At 28.7% G+C, this 23,699-nt stretch overlaps 1 protein-coding gene across 9 annotated transcripts in view; it reads right to left on the bottom strand.

Moving 5' to 3' along the window:
• Positions 1-1,693: 1,693 nt before the first annotated feature.
• The window catches only part of LOC123269792 (IQ motif and SEC7 domain-containing protein 1), a 142,357-nt gene continuing 120,351 nt past the window's right edge, over positions 1,694-23,699 (bottom strand). For 7 of the 9 annotated variants that reach the window (XM_044735626.1, XM_044735634.1, XM_044735633.1 and 4 more), the window contains 7 exons: positions 7,256-7,597; positions 6,610-7,174; positions 5,379-5,738; positions 4,917-5,287; positions 3,722-4,377; positions 2,725-3,066; positions 1,694-2,635 (listed from right to left, as the gene is read on the bottom strand). In XM_044735626.1, the coding sequence (XP_044591561.1) occupies positions 2,364-2,635; positions 2,725-3,066; positions 3,722-4,377; positions 4,917-5,287; positions 5,379-5,738; positions 6,610-7,174; positions 7,256-7,597 (2,908 nt within the window). In that variant the 3' untranslated portion in view covers positions 1,694-2,363. Of the gene's footprint in view, positions 2,636-2,724; positions 3,067-3,721; positions 4,378-4,916; positions 5,288-5,378; positions 5,739-6,609; positions 7,175-7,255; positions 7,600-10,805; positions 10,853-19,217; positions 19,229-23,699 lie in introns of those variants that run through there. The other 2 variants (XM_044735635.1, XM_044735632.1) reach the window with 2 other exon arrangements.

Below are 23,699 nucleotides of genomic sequence, written 5' to 3'. Positions count from 1 at the left end.
GCATATTTTATTTTTATATTGTCATTCACTGAAGTGAATAAATATTGCATTTAATCGATTAGAGTTATTTATCAATTATCTATTTTTGCGTATATTATCATTATCAATTTCATTAATTTGTTTCTATTTGAAATAACTATTTCATCATTCAGTTGATATGAATAAAATATTAATTTTCAATTGCTTTAGATAATTACACCTCAATAACGACATTTTAAACTTGAACTCCATGATACTTATGGTTAATTATTTATATATCAAATGTTTATGCAACATGAGTATGAATTTTTATAAATTATTACAATTACAATTAACTTTAGTGGTTAAAAAATTATTATTTTAATGACATTTTTTATTCAAAAATTTTAATTACAAATTCAAAAAAAATTGCTTCAATTTATTTAAAATTATTAAAAATTTTTATTTCAAACGTTTAATTATTTCGAAAATTTAACTAATTTATTTTTTTTTTATAAAAATTAAATTGTAAATTTTTTTATAAATTTTCAAATAATTTGATGCAAGTTACAAATTTATAAACTAATAAAATAAACTATTAAATTTATGATAATTTATTAGTTTTAATAAACATTATATTACACTCAGGGAATACAATTCAGCAGATGTCAATGTAATTAGATTAAATTGTTAAATAAACTAAAAAATAAAATAAAATAAACGAAATCTAATGGATAAAAATAAAACCTAACAAGTTCTAAACTGTATTGACATGGACTAGAGTTCACGGACGTACGATTGAAATTTATGTATTTATTAATTAAATTCAAAGACACGATAATATCTTGAGCCAATGGTGCTTTAACAAGTTAATTTTATAAATTACCCAGTCACCTTATAATAACCTTATTAAAAGTTCAATAAATAAATAAATTTCAATCGTTATTCATTACCTCCATAAATAAAATAACAGCTTCTGTTCTATTATTTTAAAAGATTATATCATTTACAGAGCAATGAATAATTAATAATAATAATAATAACTAATTATTATCAGAGTAACAATTTGAATACAATAAAAATAAAATAAAACTCAAAATTTTTTTCTACATTACATTACACACAAACTAAATAAATGTTTTTTAACTTTGTATTTTTATATTCTTAAATAAACTTGATTACTTTTAATTACAAACTGTCAAATAATCCAAGACAAATATAATTAAATAGAAATAAGTATTGTCATGCATTAACAATGATTTAAAAAAAAATTCTAATGACTGAAAAGTATTTTGGCCCAGTACCCAATGATGTCGTGATGTATTGCTATTGTATTTACATTATTATAATTATTTCTCAATCACTTATTATTAGAAATAATGATGAAAATAATAATAACAAACATTATTACTTAATTGTTACAATTATTTCTTTGTTTAGTAGGACAATATATATTATTGCCAAATTATTTACAAAATACATAATTTAATCATATAAAATGCTCATTAATTATTAAACGAATCCCATTTGCTAATTTTAAATTAATTTCATTAATAAGCATATATTATATATTTATATAAATTATCTACATGATTAATCATTAAATGTACGTATGAAAGCCAATTACTTAGGCTAATATTCACATGCTAAACATTTTTTTTAAATACAAAATGAAAAAAAAAAATTAAATTGGATCCTGCCCAATTAAATTTTTACTCTCATGCAAACTAATCCAATATTAATAATAATAATCATAATAATGATAATGATGATAATAATAAATAACTTGCCGTGATTCAATCAAAGTTCTCAAGAACCCGTATATGTTAATTGATATTTAAACGGTCCATGGTCGATTAAATTTAATCGACGGACTGGGAAATTTACTTTAGCTCACGGTTAAAATCAATAGCTAGGCTTTAAATTAGTTGGTTGTTTAATTTGATTAATAATTCATCAATTTATAATCAATTCATTAGTTTGAGATATGATGGTGATTCAATAGTTTTATTTATATATTGGAGTAATAATTTTTTTTACCAATTTATCATCTTAAAAGTTACTTTCAATCAACTGTCAAATTTATAATAAATAATAAGAATGAAATTAATTAATTTATCAAAGTTGAAAGAACTTTTCTTTTCAGAAGCTAAAATTACAGAAAAAAATATAAGATTTTTTGTGAAATAAAAAAAAATAAATTTAATAATTTGATCCGAAAGAAATAAGAACAATTTTTTTTATGTTATTGAAATGAAAAAAAAGTGTCTTGAACTTTTAATATAATAGAATTGTCGAGATGTTTTTTGGTGAAAATTTTTTATACGTAACTTTGAAGATGAAAAACTTTTTTCATCACCTTATATTTGTATTTATAAATGTTTATATTTATATAATTGACAGAATTAAACTTCAGTAGTACGGCTGTAGGGCCCGTTATCATCGCACTGTGACAATTTACGCTCGCGTTTATGGAACAACCCGCCTAAAAAAGACGGCTGTTGCGAAAGTCCTTTACCGCCGCCAGGTATTGTAGCTCCCGGATGCACCGGATGCATTTGTCCTGGATGTTTGACACCTTGGCTCATTGAACTCGCTGAAGTTGACTGGAACGATATTGACATGCCACTGTCTAGCGAGCCAACACTACCGCGTCTTTGAGGTTTCTCACCGGCAACTAAACAATCAAATTAATTTAATACTATAAATAAATATTTTGTATTCAATTTAATAAACAAAAATTCAATTATAAACTATGAGACTTACATTGCTCATGAATGTCAAGCAACGAATTGCTGAGGGCAGATCTTTTCAATTGCGGGTCTAAATCCGCAGCTTCTTGTCTCTCGGAACACTGACCAGGATAAGAACAAACTTCTACATCAGCAACTCCAGAGTCACGGTTTTCCGAGCTTCCGCGAGCTCCACGACTGCTTTTTTGCCGTTCTAATTCTGTTTCTATTCTCAGTGTCTCCATTTCATCCATTTCACTGATTGATTCTCGAAGGTCCTCCGCGAACTTACATCGGTCGTGTTCGTTTCTTGCGTTGAAAGTGACTAGTACTTTACCATCGACACGCTGCGACAATCTTATACCGTATGGGTAATCTGTAAATTGAAAATTAATATTTTTAAAAATTTTTTAAATAAGAAAATCTGATTTTTGAGACGTTCAATTAATTAAAAATTTCCAAACGTATCAAGAACCAATTAAAATAATTCCAAATAAAATAATTGTTCTTTTATTAATCAAGTAGAAATTTATAACCTTATGCTTTTGATTTTTAGTTATACTACATAACTTAAAAATAAATAATAGTATAAAAAAACAAAAAAACACGCTTTAATAGAAAATCAAATTAAAAAATAAAATGTTATTAACAAAAAAATTTATTCTGTTGTAAAAAAAATCGTAGGTTGCTTTTTAATTTATTTCAAATTTTAAATTTATCCTTATTTTAAACTTATTTTCTATTTTTAAGTTCAGTTTGTAATTGAATCATATTTTTTAAATGATTATTTATTTTAAGTTAAATTTCATGAGATGATAAAAATAAAATATTAAGATATAAGTAGACATTAGTACAAAAAAACTCAATTTTTATAGTATTAAAATTTCTAATAAGAAACTTTGCTGCGCAATAAAAATCCCACAAAAACAGTAAATTTTTATTAACGGATTAGAGTAATAACCTTGAATATCACATTTAATAAACAGTAAATTCATAATGAAAGTAGGAATAATAATAATAATAAAACTTACGTGGAACTTCAAAAAGTGTAACGACCATCCCACAAAGGGGAAAACTTTGTCTGAAAGTATAGGTAACGCTGCTTTTCTTTTTACTGAGAATTTTAGTAACAACGAGAAGATCATTGAAAAGAAAAACTTCTCTCTGATGAACTCCTGGTCGTTCTTTCTTATGTATATCAGGAATCTCATACAGTCTGCAGTAGCAAACAAGTCTACGGTGCGGTAATGCCATATTGGGTTTCTTTCCGACAATGGTTGCTTGAACCTTCATTACTTGGGTTACGTGATCTGATCCCGGTTTGAATTCATTAGCTTTGACGCGGTCGTAGATCCCGACTAAAATATCTTTATCAATATCCCCGCAGTCATCGATACCACGCAGGTTTTTAACAAAGTCGTCCAATCTCATTCTGCGCTCGGGTTTCAAATTAGGTGTGTGCAAATCAGTGTTCAGCATTATTATTGCGAATGCCAGTACAAAAACAGTGTCCGGGGATCTTAATCGGGATATAACATCTGGATTACACTGGCAGTACCGAGTACTAAATACTTCCATCAATCTTTCTATTTTTTGGGCCTCACCCGGCATACGGAAGTATGCCTGGAATTTTCTCAGAGCCACGTCCACTTGCATTCCAGCCAGGTCTAACTCGTGGGCAAAACACCTAAAAAAAAATTACACCATTATTTTAGTTTTAATTTCATTGTTCATACTCTAACTGTTGTTTATTCATTTACGTTGCGGTATTACAAGTGTATTTAATTAAAAACTAATTAGAATTCTCTTAATAAAAATATTAATAATTAATTAGCATAGGTCATTTGTTAAATGTTAATCAAATTCAAAGGCGTTGTAAAATTTAAATATTACATTTATTAATAACTGTTGATTTTTTTTTCTTCAATAAAGAACAAAATTTAATACTTTGTTGACAATTGTCTTCGAAAATTATACGATTAATATTGCCGCTAGTAAGGAAAAAAAAACAATAAATGAAAACTAAAGTTTTCTTATTACGCGAATAACAAAAGTTATAAAAGTGACTTTTAAACTCGGGAAAATTTTTCCTCTAAATTTACAAGATGGAAATGAAAAATCTTGTAATCTTTTATAGAAATAAAATTCAAAAGTTTTATAAGTAAAGAGTACAATAACAGCAATATAAAAAGTGATTAGTAATTAATAAAAATAATAAAAACTTACTCCAAGACTGCCATATTAAAGGTATTTTGAAGGTTGCCTAGATATTCCCCGATCATTTGTTTGGAGAGTCCTTTTCTACTGATCAAGAATCTGGCTACGCCTTGTGGGCTATTCTCCAAAAATCCACGTCTTATTAAGTAAGTAATTCCACGCTCTGGTTTTTTGTTGAACAAGTTTAGTCCGACACGGTACTGCCGTTTTCTTACTGTTTCCGAAACCTTGTAGCTGGCTTGAGGCATTGTTTCTGCGTGATCCATCATAGGTAATTGATAACCCGAGCTAGCGTGTGAGTGACTTAAATCTTTAGTATTATTAATCAGACTGTTATTCTCCGCTGTGTGACTACAATCCTGATGCTCCGGCGAGCTCGACTAAAAAAATATGAATGAATTAGTTAAAGTTTTCTTGATGATAATAATTAATGAGTGATAAAAAATGACTCGGACAGTAAATATAACTTACGATTCCTTTGTGCTTCCAAATGGGGGATCCACGCTGAGCGTCACCCTCAGAGCTTTCGCAGTTAGTGGAATCGCTTCCCGAGCTTTGTACCGAACTCAAGCTTCCATTCTCGACGCTCTTGCTCAAACCATTGTGACGCTGCTCCATGGATCTTGAACTTATCGAGGACGTTCTTTTGGGTACTTCGGGGGGTACTTTTTTGCCGGAACTACGGCTCCGTCCACCAGAACTTAATTGCGAACTGTTGCCCCAACTGTGAGTCAGTGGAGTTTGCAGATTATGAGGAGTTGATGGTGATGTACACGGTGTTCTGTGATGATCGCGTGGTGGAGTTTCTTGCCGAAGACCACAAGAAAGTTCCTTTAATCATATTATTTATTAATTAGATTATTAATTCGATTACCAACTTTATGATTGCTTTATAATTACACCAGAATTGGTATTAATAGATATTTATCTTTTACTGGCGACCCTACTGGAAATTTTTTTTTAACTGGATATTTTACAGCACAAAATTAATTGGTATTTTATTATCTACACTCATTAAAAAAAAATAACTTGATTAAGGGGAAAATTTTAATAAATTTCATTATCTTGAATTAAGCTGAATAATTTTTCTCAAACAATTTTCTAGATTTTAAATTTTCTTTTATGAGTGTGAATAATTAACTTTGGATTATTACCTAAAATGTTATAATTATTATTTGAATCGATGAATTGAAATGTAATCAGAATTTATATTATAAATACTAAAACTTAATGGTCTGTCTAATCTTATTTCTTAATTATTTATTTATTTATTGATGACGTTTTAAAAAATTATTTTAGTACTGAATATTGATATATATATACCTGTTATTCACATCTAGATAACTTACATAAAAGTAACAGTAAAATTGATATGTTCTTTGGTTCTCAGTCAATATCACAATAATTATTTAATTAAAAATTTAAATTTCTTAAAATATTCATTTATATATTTAATTATAATTTTATCAATTTCATCGTTAAAAAAAAATTAAAAAATAAAGAACAGACAAGTTAATTAATTTTAAAATTTACAATTATAATAATTATATTAAATCAATAAAAAAATAAATCAACGAGTTAATTATATTAAATTCAACTTCCAAAATTATTAAAACAAAAATTTTGTATAATATAATATATAAATGGCGTTATACAAAATAACCAGTTAAAATTAATAAGTAATAAAATGAGGAAAAGTTACCTGAGGATTATAATAATGAATACTAGAGCCACTCTCTTGAGAACTAGTATCCCAACAAGGACTTGCCGGTGGTTGATGTCTACCACAAGGGCTGGGCGTAAGGGAGGGTGTGTGTCTACCAGTTTGATGAAGTGTATAAGGACTTGGATGTTGTTGATGCCCGGTATTAATTTGTCCCATAATCTGTACTTCGCATCTCCCAGTTTGATTACGGGAGACCGCCGAATTTTCCGCATGTCTTCTTTCGCGCAACGACATGCTTCTTATCGGGACCGGGCGATGATTTCCAGTTTGCGGGGATTGCTGTATGTAAATTTGGTTGTGATAAAGCATGCGGTCGTGATCACCGGCTATCACGCTGCCACGCTCAGCGTTGTCCTGAATGTTTCTGCTCAGGCGTTTTTCGGCCTTGGCCATTGCCGTAATTGCAGCAAATTTTTTCAACAATGTGTACCTTCTGAAGGCGCGCTGGATAGTCAGAGCTGCATTTCTCGCCTTAACTCCGCCGTATTTACGCTCAAGCATTTCGATCTGCTTGTCTAGTAGATCCTGCGAGAGTTCGTACCTGAATAAATAAAAAATTAAATTAAATTGATTGCTAATTGTTGAAGGATTTACAAAAAATGAGTTGATTGAAAGTACTTACGCATTTTGGAGCCTACATCGCTTGAGTACGTCGCCATTACGAATGGACCCCTTCTTGTGATGTGTTTGTTGATAACCAGACTGTGGTTGTCCACCGTAACCCTGTACCATTGTCCCGTAACTCTGTGGCTGGCTGTATCCGGTGTGTGGATAAACTTGCATCGTCTGGGTGGGATACGCTGCGTGTCCGTAATTCTGTGACTGCATATACGATTGACCTGTTATGTACGATGTCGACAGGGAGGTTTGACTTCCAGACGTCGAGTAAACGCCGTGTGTACTCCCGCCGTGATTTTGACCCAAGTTTGTATTGTGACTGGGTCGCTCTACTTTTTGAGGGAAGCTGTAACATAAATATAAATATCTCATTAGATTTAATTAGAAATACCATCATTTTAAACATTAAAAACGTTATTTGTTCAGAATTCATTAGTTTCATGAGTTATAGAGTTTTAGAGCGCTTAACGTGTGATTGAGAGGTCCAAGTTCGACTCCTTGCTAGAGCAGCTCCGTATTTTATTCAACAATTTTTAATCTTTAATTTCACTTAGTAAAAAATCAGTATCAAATTCAATTTACTTAGAAACTGACATGAGTTTTCAATAAAAATCTTATCATTGAAAAAAATCATCAATACGATAAATTTGTTGTAAAAAAAATAATAATATTGAAAACATTTTTTATTATTTGAATTCTTAGAATTCACGGTAATTTTAGTGTTGCATAAATTCAACTCTAGAGATCAATATTTTATGAAAATAGAATGAGATTGTCGATTTTAAAATTCTTTTATTATTTATAATCAAATAATAAGACTCTAGAACGTTATTTTTTGACAGGATTCTAGTCGGAAAAAGTATCAACTTAATAAAAAAATAATTAAGTCAATAAATAGTTATTTCGCTTAAAAATAATCGTTTTTACTAAAATTCATACATATCAATAGACGTAAAACATAACAGATTTTTTGAATAAAAATAAAAAGTCATACTAATTGTCTTTTGAGATATATAGAAATAATCATAAATTCAAGATTCATGCTCAGGAAATTTTATTTCCTAGCTTTCGTTTCATAATAAAATAAATTCAAAAATTTGAGATAGTAACTAAATTTACATAAAAACGTATCTTGTAAACATTCCTGTCCATTTAAATCATACAAATGCTGTTAAAATTGTATGATAAGTTTTTAAGAAATCAAATGATTAATGGAGCAAAATAATTCAAATGATAATCAGAATCCACTTGTGGATTGTAATTTCAATTTATAATTTAAAAATATTTATAATTCAACTTTAATGTATACGAAGTGTTTGACCTATAAATGTTACATAATGACGAGTAGCATAAATCGATGGTACACAAGAGCTTCTTTACTTATGATTCTTTTGCCTACAACTTTTCTTCTTGCGCTCTTTACTTTTTATTCAATTCCTGATCGGATCAGCGTAGACTGATTTATTCAGAATTATTCAAAAATGAAAGAAAAATCTTTAATCTTTTTACTCCGCGATTCTTGTTACCGTATAATTTGGTCTAGACGCTCAGCGCAATGCTAATTTTTTCATCATTAAAATATTATAATAAAATCTGTATTATGCATTAAAATTTAATAATTCATAGTATAATTTTAATTAATCATTAAATTAAAAATTTCTATTAAGTATTTCTTTTAAATTATATTATTTTTAGAAATAATTTGTTTTTCTATTAATATTGATGCATCCAGGAGTAAATTAAATTGGTCAACATAATTTCCAGGAGAATCTGGCGTATTTGTAAACGTCGACAGAACATGTAAACGTAAACATTACGATACCCAACTGTGTAGCATCAGGAACTGGCGTCCTTGCGTCTGACGGATCCGACGAGCCGAGCACCAGACGGAAAATTAATATCGTGTACAACTGCACACTATGTACACAAATTTCATGACGAGAGATTAATGGAGTGCGGTTATAACATAACTACCAGAAAGGTACCATGACGTTATCTACCACTCGTCCTCTGATATTACTGACTGTTATTATTATTATTTTAATATCTATGGGTGCACGGATTATATGTAATCTGTCATTTTTTGGGTAAGAGGTAAGCATAAATGCACACGCATTTAATTAAAAACTACTTTTTCATCTCCATCATACACTGATAGAAGGATTTGTTTATAGTTAAAAATATTTGTTAATATTTAACAAATCATTTATTAGAGACCACTTTTTAGTCCTTAACAAATATTTCTTAGTATTTAAAAAGATTTATTAATATTTAATAAATGAATATCTGATTTATTAAATACAAACAAATCATTTTAAATACTAAGAAATATTTGTTTGATACTAAAAAATGGTCTCTAATAAATGATTTGTTAACTATTAACAAATATTTTTTTAATACAAATAAATCCTTCTATCAGTGTAAATCTTGAGTTATTTTCTTTTTTGGTTATTAAGTCTGTTGTTTTGTAAAAACAAAAACAAGTGGTTTTTATAATTTTTTATAATTAAGTAAAAAATCAGCTAGTAAATTCAGATTTAAACTTTACTTGGACGATAATAAATGCACTAATAGAAAAATTAAATTAACTTAAACAAAAATCTTAAATCAAGAAAATCATTTTCTTTAGTCAGTTAAAAAATTCTTTGAATTAAGTGAAATCAACTTAAATTAATAAAAATTTTTATTTAATTCGAAAATTTTTCATAATGTTAAAATAATTTTTTTTTCCTATATTATATCAGCTACTTTTTTTTTAAATTTTCAAATACAATATACGGATGCATTTCGGTTAATCAATCATTTGAGCCTAATGGTGTTAACATCCATATAACTAGAGAAAAATAAAAGTCCGCGTAAAAATTTCCAATTGAATTTTTTTCTGTTTTTTAATCTGCAGTAGTAATAATGTTTTTAAGGTTCTCTAAAACTTTAATTACCTTAAAAAATTATTTAGTAAATAAAACACTAGATATTACCCAGCGAATTAAGTTAAGAACATAAATATTTAATGTCTCTTCTATTGAATTTCTATTCCATTCGTTCGATTTATATTTCATAAATATTTACCGAAGCAATAAATTAAATAGAGTACGCTTCTTAAATCTTAATATTTATCAGCCCTAAAATGCATATAAAATATTGTACATAACAGTTAAAAGTTATAATTTGGTCTTTTATATTACAAAATATTGCATACATGTATGTTTATAAGCTATAGCTTTTTAAATTTTCTCGAGGTGCACATTTTTTTATTAATAAAAAAACCGTCACATATTCAGTATTTTTCGTGTTATTATGAAATATTAATACATAGCCGTCAATATAATTTTATTTCCAGCAGATACGGGTTTTAAAATAATAATTCAGTACTCCACTTTGAACTCGCCAGGTGGTCATTTAAAATTTTAACCACGACAATACAATATATACAATACACATTACTACTCGAATAATGATGAATCATAATCATCCTGTGCGTCATGAAATCATTTAAGGATAAATTTCAATTTTAATAAAAATAAAATAAATGTTACTTGTAAATAAAAACATACCTAGGAATAAATCCAGATATACAAATAATCATTTTTAATTATTTATAGATAATAAATGAAAATAAATTTATTTTTTCACAATATATATCCTTAAGGTACGTAAGTGGTCACTTGGATAATTTTTCACGTCACAACATTGTTACACATTAATTAATTAAAATGTTAAATTATAAATTACAAAAATATTGAAATGAGTAAAATACGATTTAATATATAGAGAAAAAAATTGACGGAAGGTCTGAAGGCTACGAAAGTTGTTGCTCGACTGAATTTGGGTACCTTAGGCCTAGGGTCACAAGGTGGAAGGATAGCAAGAACAAGGGAATGTAATGTAATGGCTTAGCAGCTGCTACCGTAAAAGAATCCTTGGTAAATTCAGTATGAGTATAGTGTGCATGTGGGGCATCTGAGTCCTGGACTCTTATGCCGGGCACCGGGCCGCTATTCACCGTTTAGTTTGTTTGTTGTGTGTGTGCGTGTGAGTCGAGTTGAGTGAGGTTGTTATGAAAAAGTGAAGTAAGGTAAAGGAAAACAAGAGAATAAGAATAAGAAGAGTGAGGAGGTGGAAAGAGGATGAAATAATATTTAGTAGAAGCTCAAGGTTCGAAAAGCCAAGTGGGAGGATTCAATGAAGGATGTCATGATGAAGGTGCAGTATACAATCTACAAAGCTTTTGTGCGATGCACTATGTACTGTGTACCACGAGCCATTTAATTTATGCCAGCAGGTCTCCAAGGCCTTTTGCCAGCTTATAAATATAGTATAATCCCTAATTTGAATCAATTATCTTCTGTGTTTACTTTTTTTATTAATTAATTTTTAAAAATAAATCGCCAGTTTATTTTTATTTTCAAGATCTTTATTTTTAATATAATTAGAAAAAATTTATTCAGTAAATTATGACTAAAAAAATTGTAAAAAATTGTGGATACATATTGCAGAGAAGAAATAATTTTTTTCATTCATTAATTTTAATATCAGTAAAAATATTTTTTCGCTGAAAAATGAATAATTTTCTTTCAATGTTTAATGGAAGATTTTTATGTCTAATTTATGTTTACGGAAGAACGGTTTAAATTGATTTGATGTAATGCAATAATCTAATCTATGTATTTAGATTTATTTGATATAATAATAGATGTAAATATAGATGTGGGTATCGATATAGATATACAAGATCAATTGAGGATTCGATGCGGTGTTTTATAGATGTCTATTAAGAGGAAGGAAGTCTCGAGCTCGCAGTAGATAGTGACGATAGTATTTATAGCTTTCATGGGAGAGTAGACTCTGTAGTCAACATTTAAGTCAAGTACTTTAATTGCGTCCGCCCGGATCCGCTACTTGTTTCTTCGTCGCACTTTCGCGGATAGATTTGTTTAGATGTACTTTTATTACTTTTATTTGTTTGATAGTAATTACTAGAAGTTGATAAGATTAACAAGTTAGATCACAGAAATTTGTCAATTTTATTTTTAAAATAAATTTTTTTTTAAATAATCTCAACAATCTCATAATTGTTTACAGTAATTTTTTTTTAGTAGATAAATAATTTTTTCATAAGATTAAGAATATTCTATAATCATAAACAAATGCTTCTCTAAATTACAAACTTTACAAAAGAATTTTTATTATAATTTTTAAGTCTATAAATTTTTTTTTCTTACACTTTCAAAATACAAAAAAAAATATTAAATTTTTTGATTAATGAAAAAATTTTCATTAACATAAAAAAATAATAAATCAAAAAAAAAATCAAACATCTGAAACATCTAAAACCATTTGATCAATCATAAATCATAAGTCGTACGTCATACATCCAACATATGTGACGTATAACTTAGTTTATTTATATTTATCAATGCAAATAAAAATATAAAAATATTTACTAAATTAATTTACCATAAATTTTAAAAGTTACTCAAAAAATCATCATATTTCACATTAAATACTTCCAACGCCTAAATATATTTTAAATAGAATAAAAATATAATGCATAACACATAACATATCCTAATAAAAATTCGAGAAACATGTTGAGATTTGAAAAAGCCCATAGGTTTCACCTGCTTTATCCCTTCGTCTTTTTACAATCCATTTTTTCAACGCGGGTATTTGTATTTTTTTTTATTTTATTATTTATTTTTTTTTATCTTTTCACTCTTTTGAATGCTTACAAGGAACAGATGATGGAAATAATATAATAACAACATAAAGGACGAAGAGGAAGACGACTGCTAAGTGAAGAAGAAAAGAGAGCAATGATCCTCGTACTCGCTCCGTCCTACCTTATTTTTTTCCCTTCTTATTCTTGTATAGACCTACACGGGACCGAGAATAAGCAAAGGCGAGGTCGAGAAACATCTGCTCCAGTACACGGCCTGCGTCTGCTCCTGCTCCTGCTACTGCTGCTGAAAGTTCCTATCCGATATGTTAGACTCGTGCCACACTTTACCTGACGAATCCACGCACGCAACCATCACACATACACATATATTATATATAAATAGTATGTAGTATGTAGTACGCACTCGTAGCGAGTCTTCCCCGATACTAATATAAGAGCACGAGATGCACCTGGCGCCTGGATACTTCAGAGCCTCATCGCTTCGCGATTAATGTCCTTTGATCATCCAATGCCCACCACTACATGCACCGGTTACGACTACTACTTTTATTTTTTTTACTACTCAGTAATAACATAAGTGTTAAACTTCATATTAAACCGAATCGTCGTATTTTATATTTTCTTCTTCGTTTTAACTATCAGTATCTTAATAAAAGAAATGTTATTTTAATAAATTTTTTCAACAGATGTTTTGGAATTTTTAATTGTAAATTTATGCTAGCATGAGTTTTTTTAAATTGTATATTTTAAATATTTTCTACGGAAATTCTCGTCACCTCAACCGTAAAGTGACTCATCTATTTCATGGTTATTTTTTAATTAAAAATAAAGTGATCATAATGATAATGAATTTTTTAATGTATCTAATATTGGGTTGTTGTTAATGTTATAAGTTAATATTATTAATATTTACTTAAAAAGTCTTATTGTACTTTTTTAAAAATAATTTTACTATTTGCTTATGTAAGTTATTTTTTTTACATAAATATTAAAAATTTATGTGATTCATACCAATACATAAATCTGTATTTTTTTTGTCTTCGTTCCGTTATAAAAAATCAACTACAACTACATTTTTTAACGTTGAAATTTTTCATGTTGTCCTGAGAATACTCAGGCTTGAATTCAGGCTAAATTTTATAAATTTAACTCGTAATAACTATAGACAAAATACTAATTAATAAATAAAAAAAAATTATAAGGTATAACAAAACAATACTCTTGAATGTCCATTACTTTTTAATATACTTGAATGACCACTATCTTCAATTATTCATTGTTGTCAATAAAATAAATCAATTGATTGATTGAAAAAATAAATTAAAAATCTGTTGTACAGAAAAAATATTCAGACTTTGGCTATTCATACTATTTTTTTTGTTTCAAATTTTAAAAAAGTCAATTCTTAAATAGGTTAAAAAAATTAATATTGAAAAACTGTATTATGCCAATAACATTCATTCAAATCAATAAAATATTTGGCAAGTGATATGAAAAATAAAAAAAACTCATTTTTGCATTCCAGATAATTGAACGTTACAAGAACAGTTTGCGTACGTCTAAAGTTTTAAAAATTTTCTCATAATTTTAGAGAAAGCAATATTTATCCATTGTTTAAGAATTATAAAAGTTATTCTGCTAGTTTTTTTTTATAAATTCGATGTAAAATTCCACGCTTGACCCTTCATATTATAACTTCTATAGTATTTTATAGTCAAAAAAATATAAAATACGTAAGAATAATTATTGAAGTAATTTTAAGGTAAAAAAATAGATAATAATAAGGTAAAATTGTAGTATAGTCGAATGAGATAATAAAATAAAATAAAAATACTCCTTTCACTGGAGCAGGTGTTCGCGTCTCGAACGCACGTGCCCTTTTCTCAGAGATCTCATAGGACTTCGTTCAGCTTGTTCATGATATTATGCAGGGAAGTATACAGTTTTATAAAAATAAAAAAAAATAAGAGAATGATAATATAGCTGTTTTTTTTTTTTTTTTTTTTTTTCTGAATTCAAGGTTCTCGAGGTACAATAATCTGGTTAACACATCCTCGGTTATCTCGACACGTCTGAGAAGTATATTACACTGGCGCTATCTTCATGACATTTAAGTGTTTAAAATCCTTTAGTCGGTGTTATCTGGAGAAAGGTATCCTTTCTAATATTCACGAGCAAGATGTCTAAAAAAATATTCTTAATAAAATAGCGCAAGAGATAAAGGAATACGTCAACCGCCAACTTTTCCGGTCCACTAAATTGTCACATTAAATTTATTGCATTGAAAATTTTACTTTCTATCTTTATCATGGTTACACTTTTATGTTTTAATAGTTTAGAGTCCTGTTTTATTTTCATTTTATCTTTCGCTACTAACCTTTATCGAGTTTATGGTAAATTATCGGTAGAAATAAGGTCTTACAATACATTATGATTCATGTTACAAAATAAAGAATCGAATTTTTGATAATTGATTCAAATATTTTTTTTATAATGTTGGATATTATTTTATAAGCCAATAAATTTTTTGACCAAAAAAAATTTTTTTATCTAACTTAATTTTAGTTTTAATTAAAAACATTTGAAACATTCAAAATTAACAAGAATCTGAACATATTTTATAATGTATACTTTTCTGAGCATGATAAGTAAATTAAAATTAATAATTGGATAATACAAATGCAGTAATTATTTTCAAAATAAAAAAAATTAGGAAAACGGTTGGCCCTGAAGGCCATCCCTGCAACTTCCCGCCAATTCTAAACCTAAAGGCTTGAAATTGCACTTAAGACGTTTTTGAGCTCTTCGAGCTCATAAATACAATTTGTGTGTTATTTTGAACTCCCCGAGCTCAAAAAAATAACTTTTGTATGTTTTTGAGCTCTTCGAGCTCAAAAGTTTGATAGAAGTTAAGTAAAACACTATTTTTTGAAATTTCAAATCGCAATAACTTTTGAATGAATGAACCGATTTTCGCGCGGTTGGTAGCATTCGACGCAGTTTTTTAAGCTTCATCAAGAATCTTCAAATTTAAATTGATAAAACGGAAAATTTCGGAGTAATTTCGAAAAAACACTTTTTTCGGTTTTCTTTCGTCAACGATAACTCACGAACGAATTAACCGATTTTGACCAAACTGGCGGTGATCGACGTGATTTTTTGATGTTAAGAGCTACTTAGTTTTTGAAATCGATCGGTAAAGCCGTTTAAAAGTTATTTCAAAAAAACCACATTTCAAAAAAATTTTTTTTGTAGTTTTTTTGCGATTTCTCAAAATCTACCAGTCCGAATCGTTCCTAAGTATATTCAAAATCTAAGTTCAGTCAAGCCCTTTCGAATGGCACCAACCGCGATCAAATCGGTCAAGCCGTTCAAAAGTTATAAGAGGTTTACATACATCCATACACACACACACACACACACACACACACACACACACACACACACACACACACACACACACACACACACACACACACACACACACACGTACACACATACATACATACAGACACCATCGCGGGAATAGTCAGGGAAGCTTCCTAGGACTTCGAAATGTCGAGATTCGATGAAAACTTGATTTTCGTAAAACGGGGTGAAAACAATAACTTCCCGATTTTTGAAAATCTTCGATTTTCTTAGCGGAAAGTTAAAAATATAAAACTTTTAAAAAAATTATACACTATACATGAATGAAAATTAACGAGGTTATAAAAAAGAGCTGTAAAATTTAAATATTTTTATATTATTGCATCTGAATTCAACTAATGTAAACTTGAGATATTTTTTTTCAGCTTTTTGAATCTCACCCCCGAGTTAGATAAAGTCTCTGATGAAGACTCTGGAGTAGAGTGAAGAGATTTTTATCCAGATGCTGTCAACTAAAGCAAAGAATATATATAGTAGATAATAGTATCGTAAGAGTGTTGCAGGCTTTACAGAAGGATGAAGATGGGGTGAATGAGCAGAGAAGTTGAAGGCGAAGCAAAGGCTAAGGCAAAAGCTAAAGAGTAGTCCAAGTACAAGAATAAGAAAAGAAAAAATGAAGAAGAGTTGGAGTGGCTACTCGTGGTGTTTAAACAATGTAGCTACTATATACTGTTCAAGTGGATTGCTCGCCACTTGGACACGCGCCATTCAAACCTTGTCAACTGTATCTTTTTACAGAGTCTTCTTATTTATTTATTTATTTTCCACTCCGCAATTTATTTTATTGATTAACGGACCAAGAAAAATGATATCTTACTCTCAATAACTGAATCAATAAAGTTATCTTTTATCTTCATCAATTTATCAGATGACGGGTGTTTGAATTTTACTTAGACCCTCGGGCTTCTCAATGTCTTGTCCTGTCTCTTCCTGTGTACTCACTTTCATGTCTCGTGTTCTGTCTGTCATATTGAGACACTTAATACGATAAAGTAAACGCGTGCCTGGAAATATTTCCGGCGAGAATAAGCTAGAGTTAAATTTTGTTTTTGTTTTTTGCACCAACAGACTAAGACTTCCTATCTCCGATATCTCTTCAAGCAGTTTTATAGCTTCAACTTATTTCCTTTAGAACCATTTCCACGGTTTTATACGCGTCGTTATCGTATGTGCTATTAGGGGTGTGCAAACTGTATGGATCGTGTGTTATTATATGTATTATGGGACGTAGAGTGTAGTAGATAGTATGTAGTATGCAGTATATCGTACTCTCCCTAGCTCCCTGGAGAAAGATACCTGTCAAATTGTAGACGTGAAAATACCTGAAAGCAGACACGTTTTATTATTATTTGTGGAACGGAGGGTTAACGTATGTTTACCTTGATGCTTGATGGGTAAATATTTTCTCAATTATTTTTTTCCAAACCGAGTTATCTACTTTTTTGCTCCATCTTGTTTATTTGCTTTGGGAATTGTCAAAATAAAATAGACTGAGGAAAACAAAATTCGCTGCGGGATAATCACTCGTTTTTATTTTTAGCCAACTGTGCTTTATTCTTTTTTTTAGCCGAAGGATAGTTCAGATTTGTTTAAAGCAAAAAGTAAATAAAAAAATTCAGTTATTTTAAATCTTCAGTGTAAAACTTTTTTGTACCTTGGAACTAATGTCACTTTTCTAGTATATAGGCATTGTAGTGATTGGAATTTTTAGTACAGAGACATTACGGGTTTTAATGCGAAGAGGATGTGTAGAAAGTTGTCTTTGAGCTTTGTATAACCGTAGGGCGTAGCGGCTCTTTTATTGCTCTTGCTCTGTAAAAATTAATGGTCTCCGGTGTGTTGTCAATGATTTGGTGTGAAAATCTCGGAAGCGAGGGTGTGAAAGTTACATTTGAAGACAGTGGTTGGCTTTGAAAGGTACAATTAAGAATTTTACTTCGCCCATTATGCTAATATAAGTCACAACTAAGTGCAGATGAAACATACTGACAGGATTTGTGGTGTGATTTTCCATGCCTTGATGAATTTTCACAGTTTAATTTTTCAATGTTTGGGTAAATCGATTTTTTGATTTATTTTAAAACAGAAATATAAAAAAATTAATTGTGAAAAAAACTCTGAATAAATTATTGACATATTTTAAAGTAGTTGATTTATATATATAAATATATATAAGTCATTTTTTATTAGAAAATTTTATACTCCATCAATTTATATACTCTATATGTTTGAAATCGAAGTATCGAGCTAAAGCACTAATTATGTAGTTATTAGATTACTAATTGAGGATGTAAACCAAAATAGCAAAATTTTATTAGTTCCAATAAGTTTAAAACTGTAGATCTATTGTATTCCATACTAATTAATATTTTTAACTTTCCGCTAAGAAAAATTGAAAGTTTTAAGAAATTCGGAAATTTAATGGTTTTACCCCGTTTTTTGAAAATCGAGTTTTCATCAGGTCTCGACGTTTTAAAGTTCTAGAAATCTTCTCTGACTATTTTTACGGTGGTGTCCGTGCGGCTGTGTGTGTGTGTGTGTGTGTGTGTGTGTGTGTGTGTGTGTGTGTGTGTGTTGAAAACAAAATTTTCGAAAAATTGTTTTTTTATAACAACTTCTAAATAGCTTTATCGATCAAACCCAAAAATTAATCAGCTCTTAACCTTGGAAAACCACGGCAATCGTCGCCAGGCCGGTCAAAATCGAATCATTCGTTCATGAGTTATCGAAAACGAAAAATTAAAAAAAAAAGTGTTTTCTTTTTTACATAATTCGACATTTATTTTCGGATCATTTTTGATAAAATAAAATAATTACTAGAGTTCAAAATAATGTCAAGCATTAATATGAAAATATTGATAGAATTTGTTAATATTAACAAAATTTCATCCAGGAAATGAAAAATGTTATTACTACCAGAACTTTTTCATTTAATAATTTTGATTAAGAATGAAGCGGAATAAATCAATTATTTTCAGATGAAAATATGTAACAGCGAATTAGAATTTGAACGGTATTTAATTATCATATCTCGTGCTTCGCAAATGAGCGTTTCGGACTATACTTAGCCATCTAGCGATCGTCGCGGAACATTTCCTTAATTTAAATAGAATATTCAATTATTTAAAAGATTTACAATATCAATAAAATTCAACAGTCTCCAAAACTTTTTATGAAATAATTTATTTAAAATAAACAACAAAATTGATCTTACAAAGTTAAGCCTTTCGTAAACAGTGTCTCAAGTGATCACCAAAAAAAGACTTTCAGCATTTAACTTTAATGCATTTGCCCTATTTCTTAGCTGTAACCTTTGGCATCACACGTCGCAAATTTTCGTTGCAAGTAACCCTTGAATTTAAAGCAACCAGTAACTCTTACCACCCACTCACAGAAAACAAAAAGTTGGCTTTTTTTGACAAAAGTAAACTTTTTCACCGAGTAATTAAAATTTTTGTTAAAAAAAATAGTGCATCATAAATTTAATCGATATAAAAAATATTTGAATTTTTTCATTAAGAAATGATCAATTTGATGGGGCAGATTTACACAAAGTTGATTACAAAATTCGCAACGAGCAAATATAAATTATGCACGAGGGTGAAAAAATCCATTGATATATTCAGTTTAGATATATTTTACAAGTGAGCGTGTTGCTGGATAGTGTTTCCATTTATATAAAAGTTAGTAGTTGCTATAAACATTTATGTATATCATCATGACTCGCGTGAAATGCTCCAGTTCTCTAGTTTTACAGCAACCTGAATGGCCACAGTCCAGTTGCGACACGCAAAGCAAACTAAAATGTGTGATGCATAGCCAACAAGAACATTATCTATCCTTATGTACATATGGAGCATACACAGATATTTGTGTATGTATCATACAAAACTGATGTTTTTTTTTCCGTTAGTGCTGCGCGAGCCATACTGATTGTTGGTACTAACAATTCGCTTTGGTTTTACAAGCTCTGTATGTACTCTGCACCTGTACCAGTATTGTATGAACAGTGAATAAAATAAAAATAAAGCTAAAATATACATTGGAGGGAAACGTAGTCTGTATTATAAATTAGAACAAAACAACAATAATGTTAACGGTCCGCTGCCATCTAATTGACCGAAATATAATATGTTAATATCTACATCAAGGAAGAAGTACAAAATTATACTTTGTTGAAGTACTAAACGCGGAATCACGTTATTAGTAAATTCAATTAACTATAGTTAATATACCATATTAATTGTGAGTTATTTTTGAAAATGAAATCGCGCACGGCGAAAAAAACATAGGAATTTTTCTTATTTTTGCATAGGAAAAATTCCTATGTTACATAGGAATTTTTCAAATGTCAACATAGGAATTTTTCCAATGTTAACATAGGAATTTTTCCAATGGTAACATGGGAATTTTTTCTTTATTAACATGATGTAAATAAATAAAATTGAATTAAATATGACAAGCTTATACACTGTAAAAAATTTCGGTGTAAAAGTTGGACCCAGAGACTTTTACACCGTCGTGTAAGTGTGAGAAGTCGGTGTAAAATTTCCTGCGTGTAAAATTTTGACTCATGTAAATTTAACGCGGTGTAATTTACTGTTTTACACTATTCCGTGTTATTATTTATAACTTTTCAAATTTAATAACTATTACTAGTAACCTTGTAGTCACTATGTGATTTCCATGACTTGTGAATTATAAATAAATAAAATTTTGTTTTATTAAATAATGACTTTTGTTAAATTGCACTGTATTTTTTTAACTATTGACATTTTTAAAGATCAGAGCTCATCCCGATGTTACACTCATCAAGGCTTTCATTTGAGTGCCCACATGCATTTTGACATATTTTTCATTTATACATATATATATATATATATATATATATATATATATATATATATATATATATATATATATATATATATATATATATTAGAGTGGCCCAAAAAAACCGACTATTTCTTTTTTTTGAGTCTCGAGTGAAAAAATGTTAGTTTTTGATGTTTTAAGAGCCCTCTCCAAAGGACAGCTTAAAAAAAAATTTTTAAGAGGTCGCTCCAAATTTTTTTAAATTTCAAAAATCGTCAAAAATCGAAATTTTTTTTTTTTATTTTTCTTCTCGTTACGGTATAATTTTATAGATAAAAAAAATAAGTTTCTGAAAGTTTCAGTTCAAAATTTAAATTTTAAAAGGTCGCTCATAATTTTTTTTTCTTTAATTAATTATTATTTAAAGTCGTTTTTAACTGCTGTGTCATATCGCCGACTTTAACTGTTGTGAGTGGTACGTTGGAGTCTTTTTGGTTTGTGAAAATCTTAACCTACGCGGCAAGGGTCAAATCTCAACCACGCTGGTTTCTAAGACCAGCTTGGGATTCGAACCCACGCCTGGCAGTTGATTAAATAAAATTATTAAATTAAAAAAAGATTATGTTTTCTATATTGTGCTTGATTTTTAGTTCATCTCGTGATGTATTTTTATCGATTATTGTACTAAACAAAAAAAAATTTTTCAATTTTCTTAACGGGAAGTTAAAAAATGCATGGAATTTTAATTTGAATAGTAAAAGGTCGCTCGAAAAAATCTAAACTAATGCACTAATAAATTGAAAAAAATTATGAGCGACCTTTCAAAATTTAAATTTTGAACTGAAAATATCAGAAACTTATTTTTTTTTTTAGTCTATAAAATTATACCGTAACGAGAAAAAAAATTAAAAAAAAAAAAATTCGATTTTTGACAATTTTTGAAATTTAAAAAAATTTGGAGCGACCTCTTAAAAATTTTCTTTCGAGCTATCCTTTGGAAAGGGCTTTTAAAACATCAAAAACTAACATTTTTTCACTCGAGACTAAAAAAAAAAAATAGTCGGTTTTTTTGGACCACCCTAATTTATATAATATATATAAATATATGAAAAATTGATGTGGGTACTCAAATGAAAGGTCTCGATGAGTGTAAAGTCGGGGTGAGCTTATATCTTTAAAAATATCATTATTTGACAAGATAGCAATGTCAGTTCTTAATTATTGACATTTTTAACGATATAAGTTCATCCTGATGTTACACTCATCAAGAGCTTTCATTTAAGTACTCACATGCATTTTGATATACATATAAAATTATATAAAATATATAAATATATGAAAAAATGATGTGGGTATTTAAATGAAAGGTCTTGATAATTGTAACTTCGGGATGAGCTTATATCTTTAAAAATGTCAATAGTTCATAAAATACAAGATCATTTCTTAATTATGTATCTAGAAATAGAGCATTTTCGAATGCAGCCTAAATACTTATCATCATAAATTAACTGTTAGTGAGAATTATATGAAACCATGAAAAGGCACAACTCCAGGTCAAAACTCTTTTCCAACGCTACTAAATTTAACCATAAAAATTTTATTTTACTCCGTAAAATAGCATAACATAAAAAAAAATATACTTTTAAATATTTATTTCTACATGCTTATATTTATAATCTAATATCGTATATGCCTGAAACTAAACAATGAAATTATACTAATTAATGAGAAATTTTCAAGAAATTAATTTACACGCGTGATGGTGTGAAATTTAAGATTCACACCGTTCAAATTTAACAGTACACTTAGGGCAATTTCTACACCGTCCGTGTTAAAAATTTTTACACCAAATCATTTACACCACACCGAGTCTAAAAAATTTTTTACAGTGTAGAATTTTGAATTTTTTATACATAGAAAGTTTTCCTATGTTACATAGTTATTTTTCCAATGTTACATAGTTATTTTTCCAATGTTAACATAGAAATTTTTCCAATGCATAAATAGGAAAAATCCCTATGTTTTTTTCTCCGTGCGGTGAAAATTCTTGTGATTAACAGACTGAGAGATGTATTGTTAATTTAATAAAATTGTTTCGCTCGCGGTTGAAAGCACTAATTGATAGGTTTGGATTATCTTTGGTTTTAGTTATTTTTATTTTATTTTATTTTAATCGGATAATACGATTTTACTGTCGCGCGTCATAGATACCATTTAATTAATTTATTTTGTCGGGAAAAACATGCATGAATCTATGGATGTATACGCGCCATACATTCCAAGTTTCAGTAATAGAAGGTATTAAATAAAATTGAGAGGACTTAACTCAACTACTGCATTACATGTATTGTATGTACGGAAAAGAAACATGACATTATATGATACTAATGTCGTGTAACAGAGGAAGTTGTAAACACGAAAATCTTTTAAGTGAAACTAATATCCTACTTTCTTAAATACTGTTAATTATTTACTATTGTTATTATTACTTTTTTTTTTTTTTTTTCAGTAGATATAATAA

This window comes from Cotesia glomerata, linkage group LG7, assembly GCF_020080835.1.
Source record: "Cotesia glomerata isolate CgM1 linkage group LG7, MPM_Cglom_v2.3, whole genome shotgun sequence".
In the NCBI taxonomy this organism is placed as follows: domain Eukaryota; kingdom Metazoa; phylum Arthropoda; class Insecta; order Hymenoptera; family Braconidae; genus Cotesia; species Cotesia glomerata.
The sequence above is the reverse complement of the archived record's forward strand: the minus strand, read 5'-3'. Positions and strand labels throughout refer to the sequence as shown.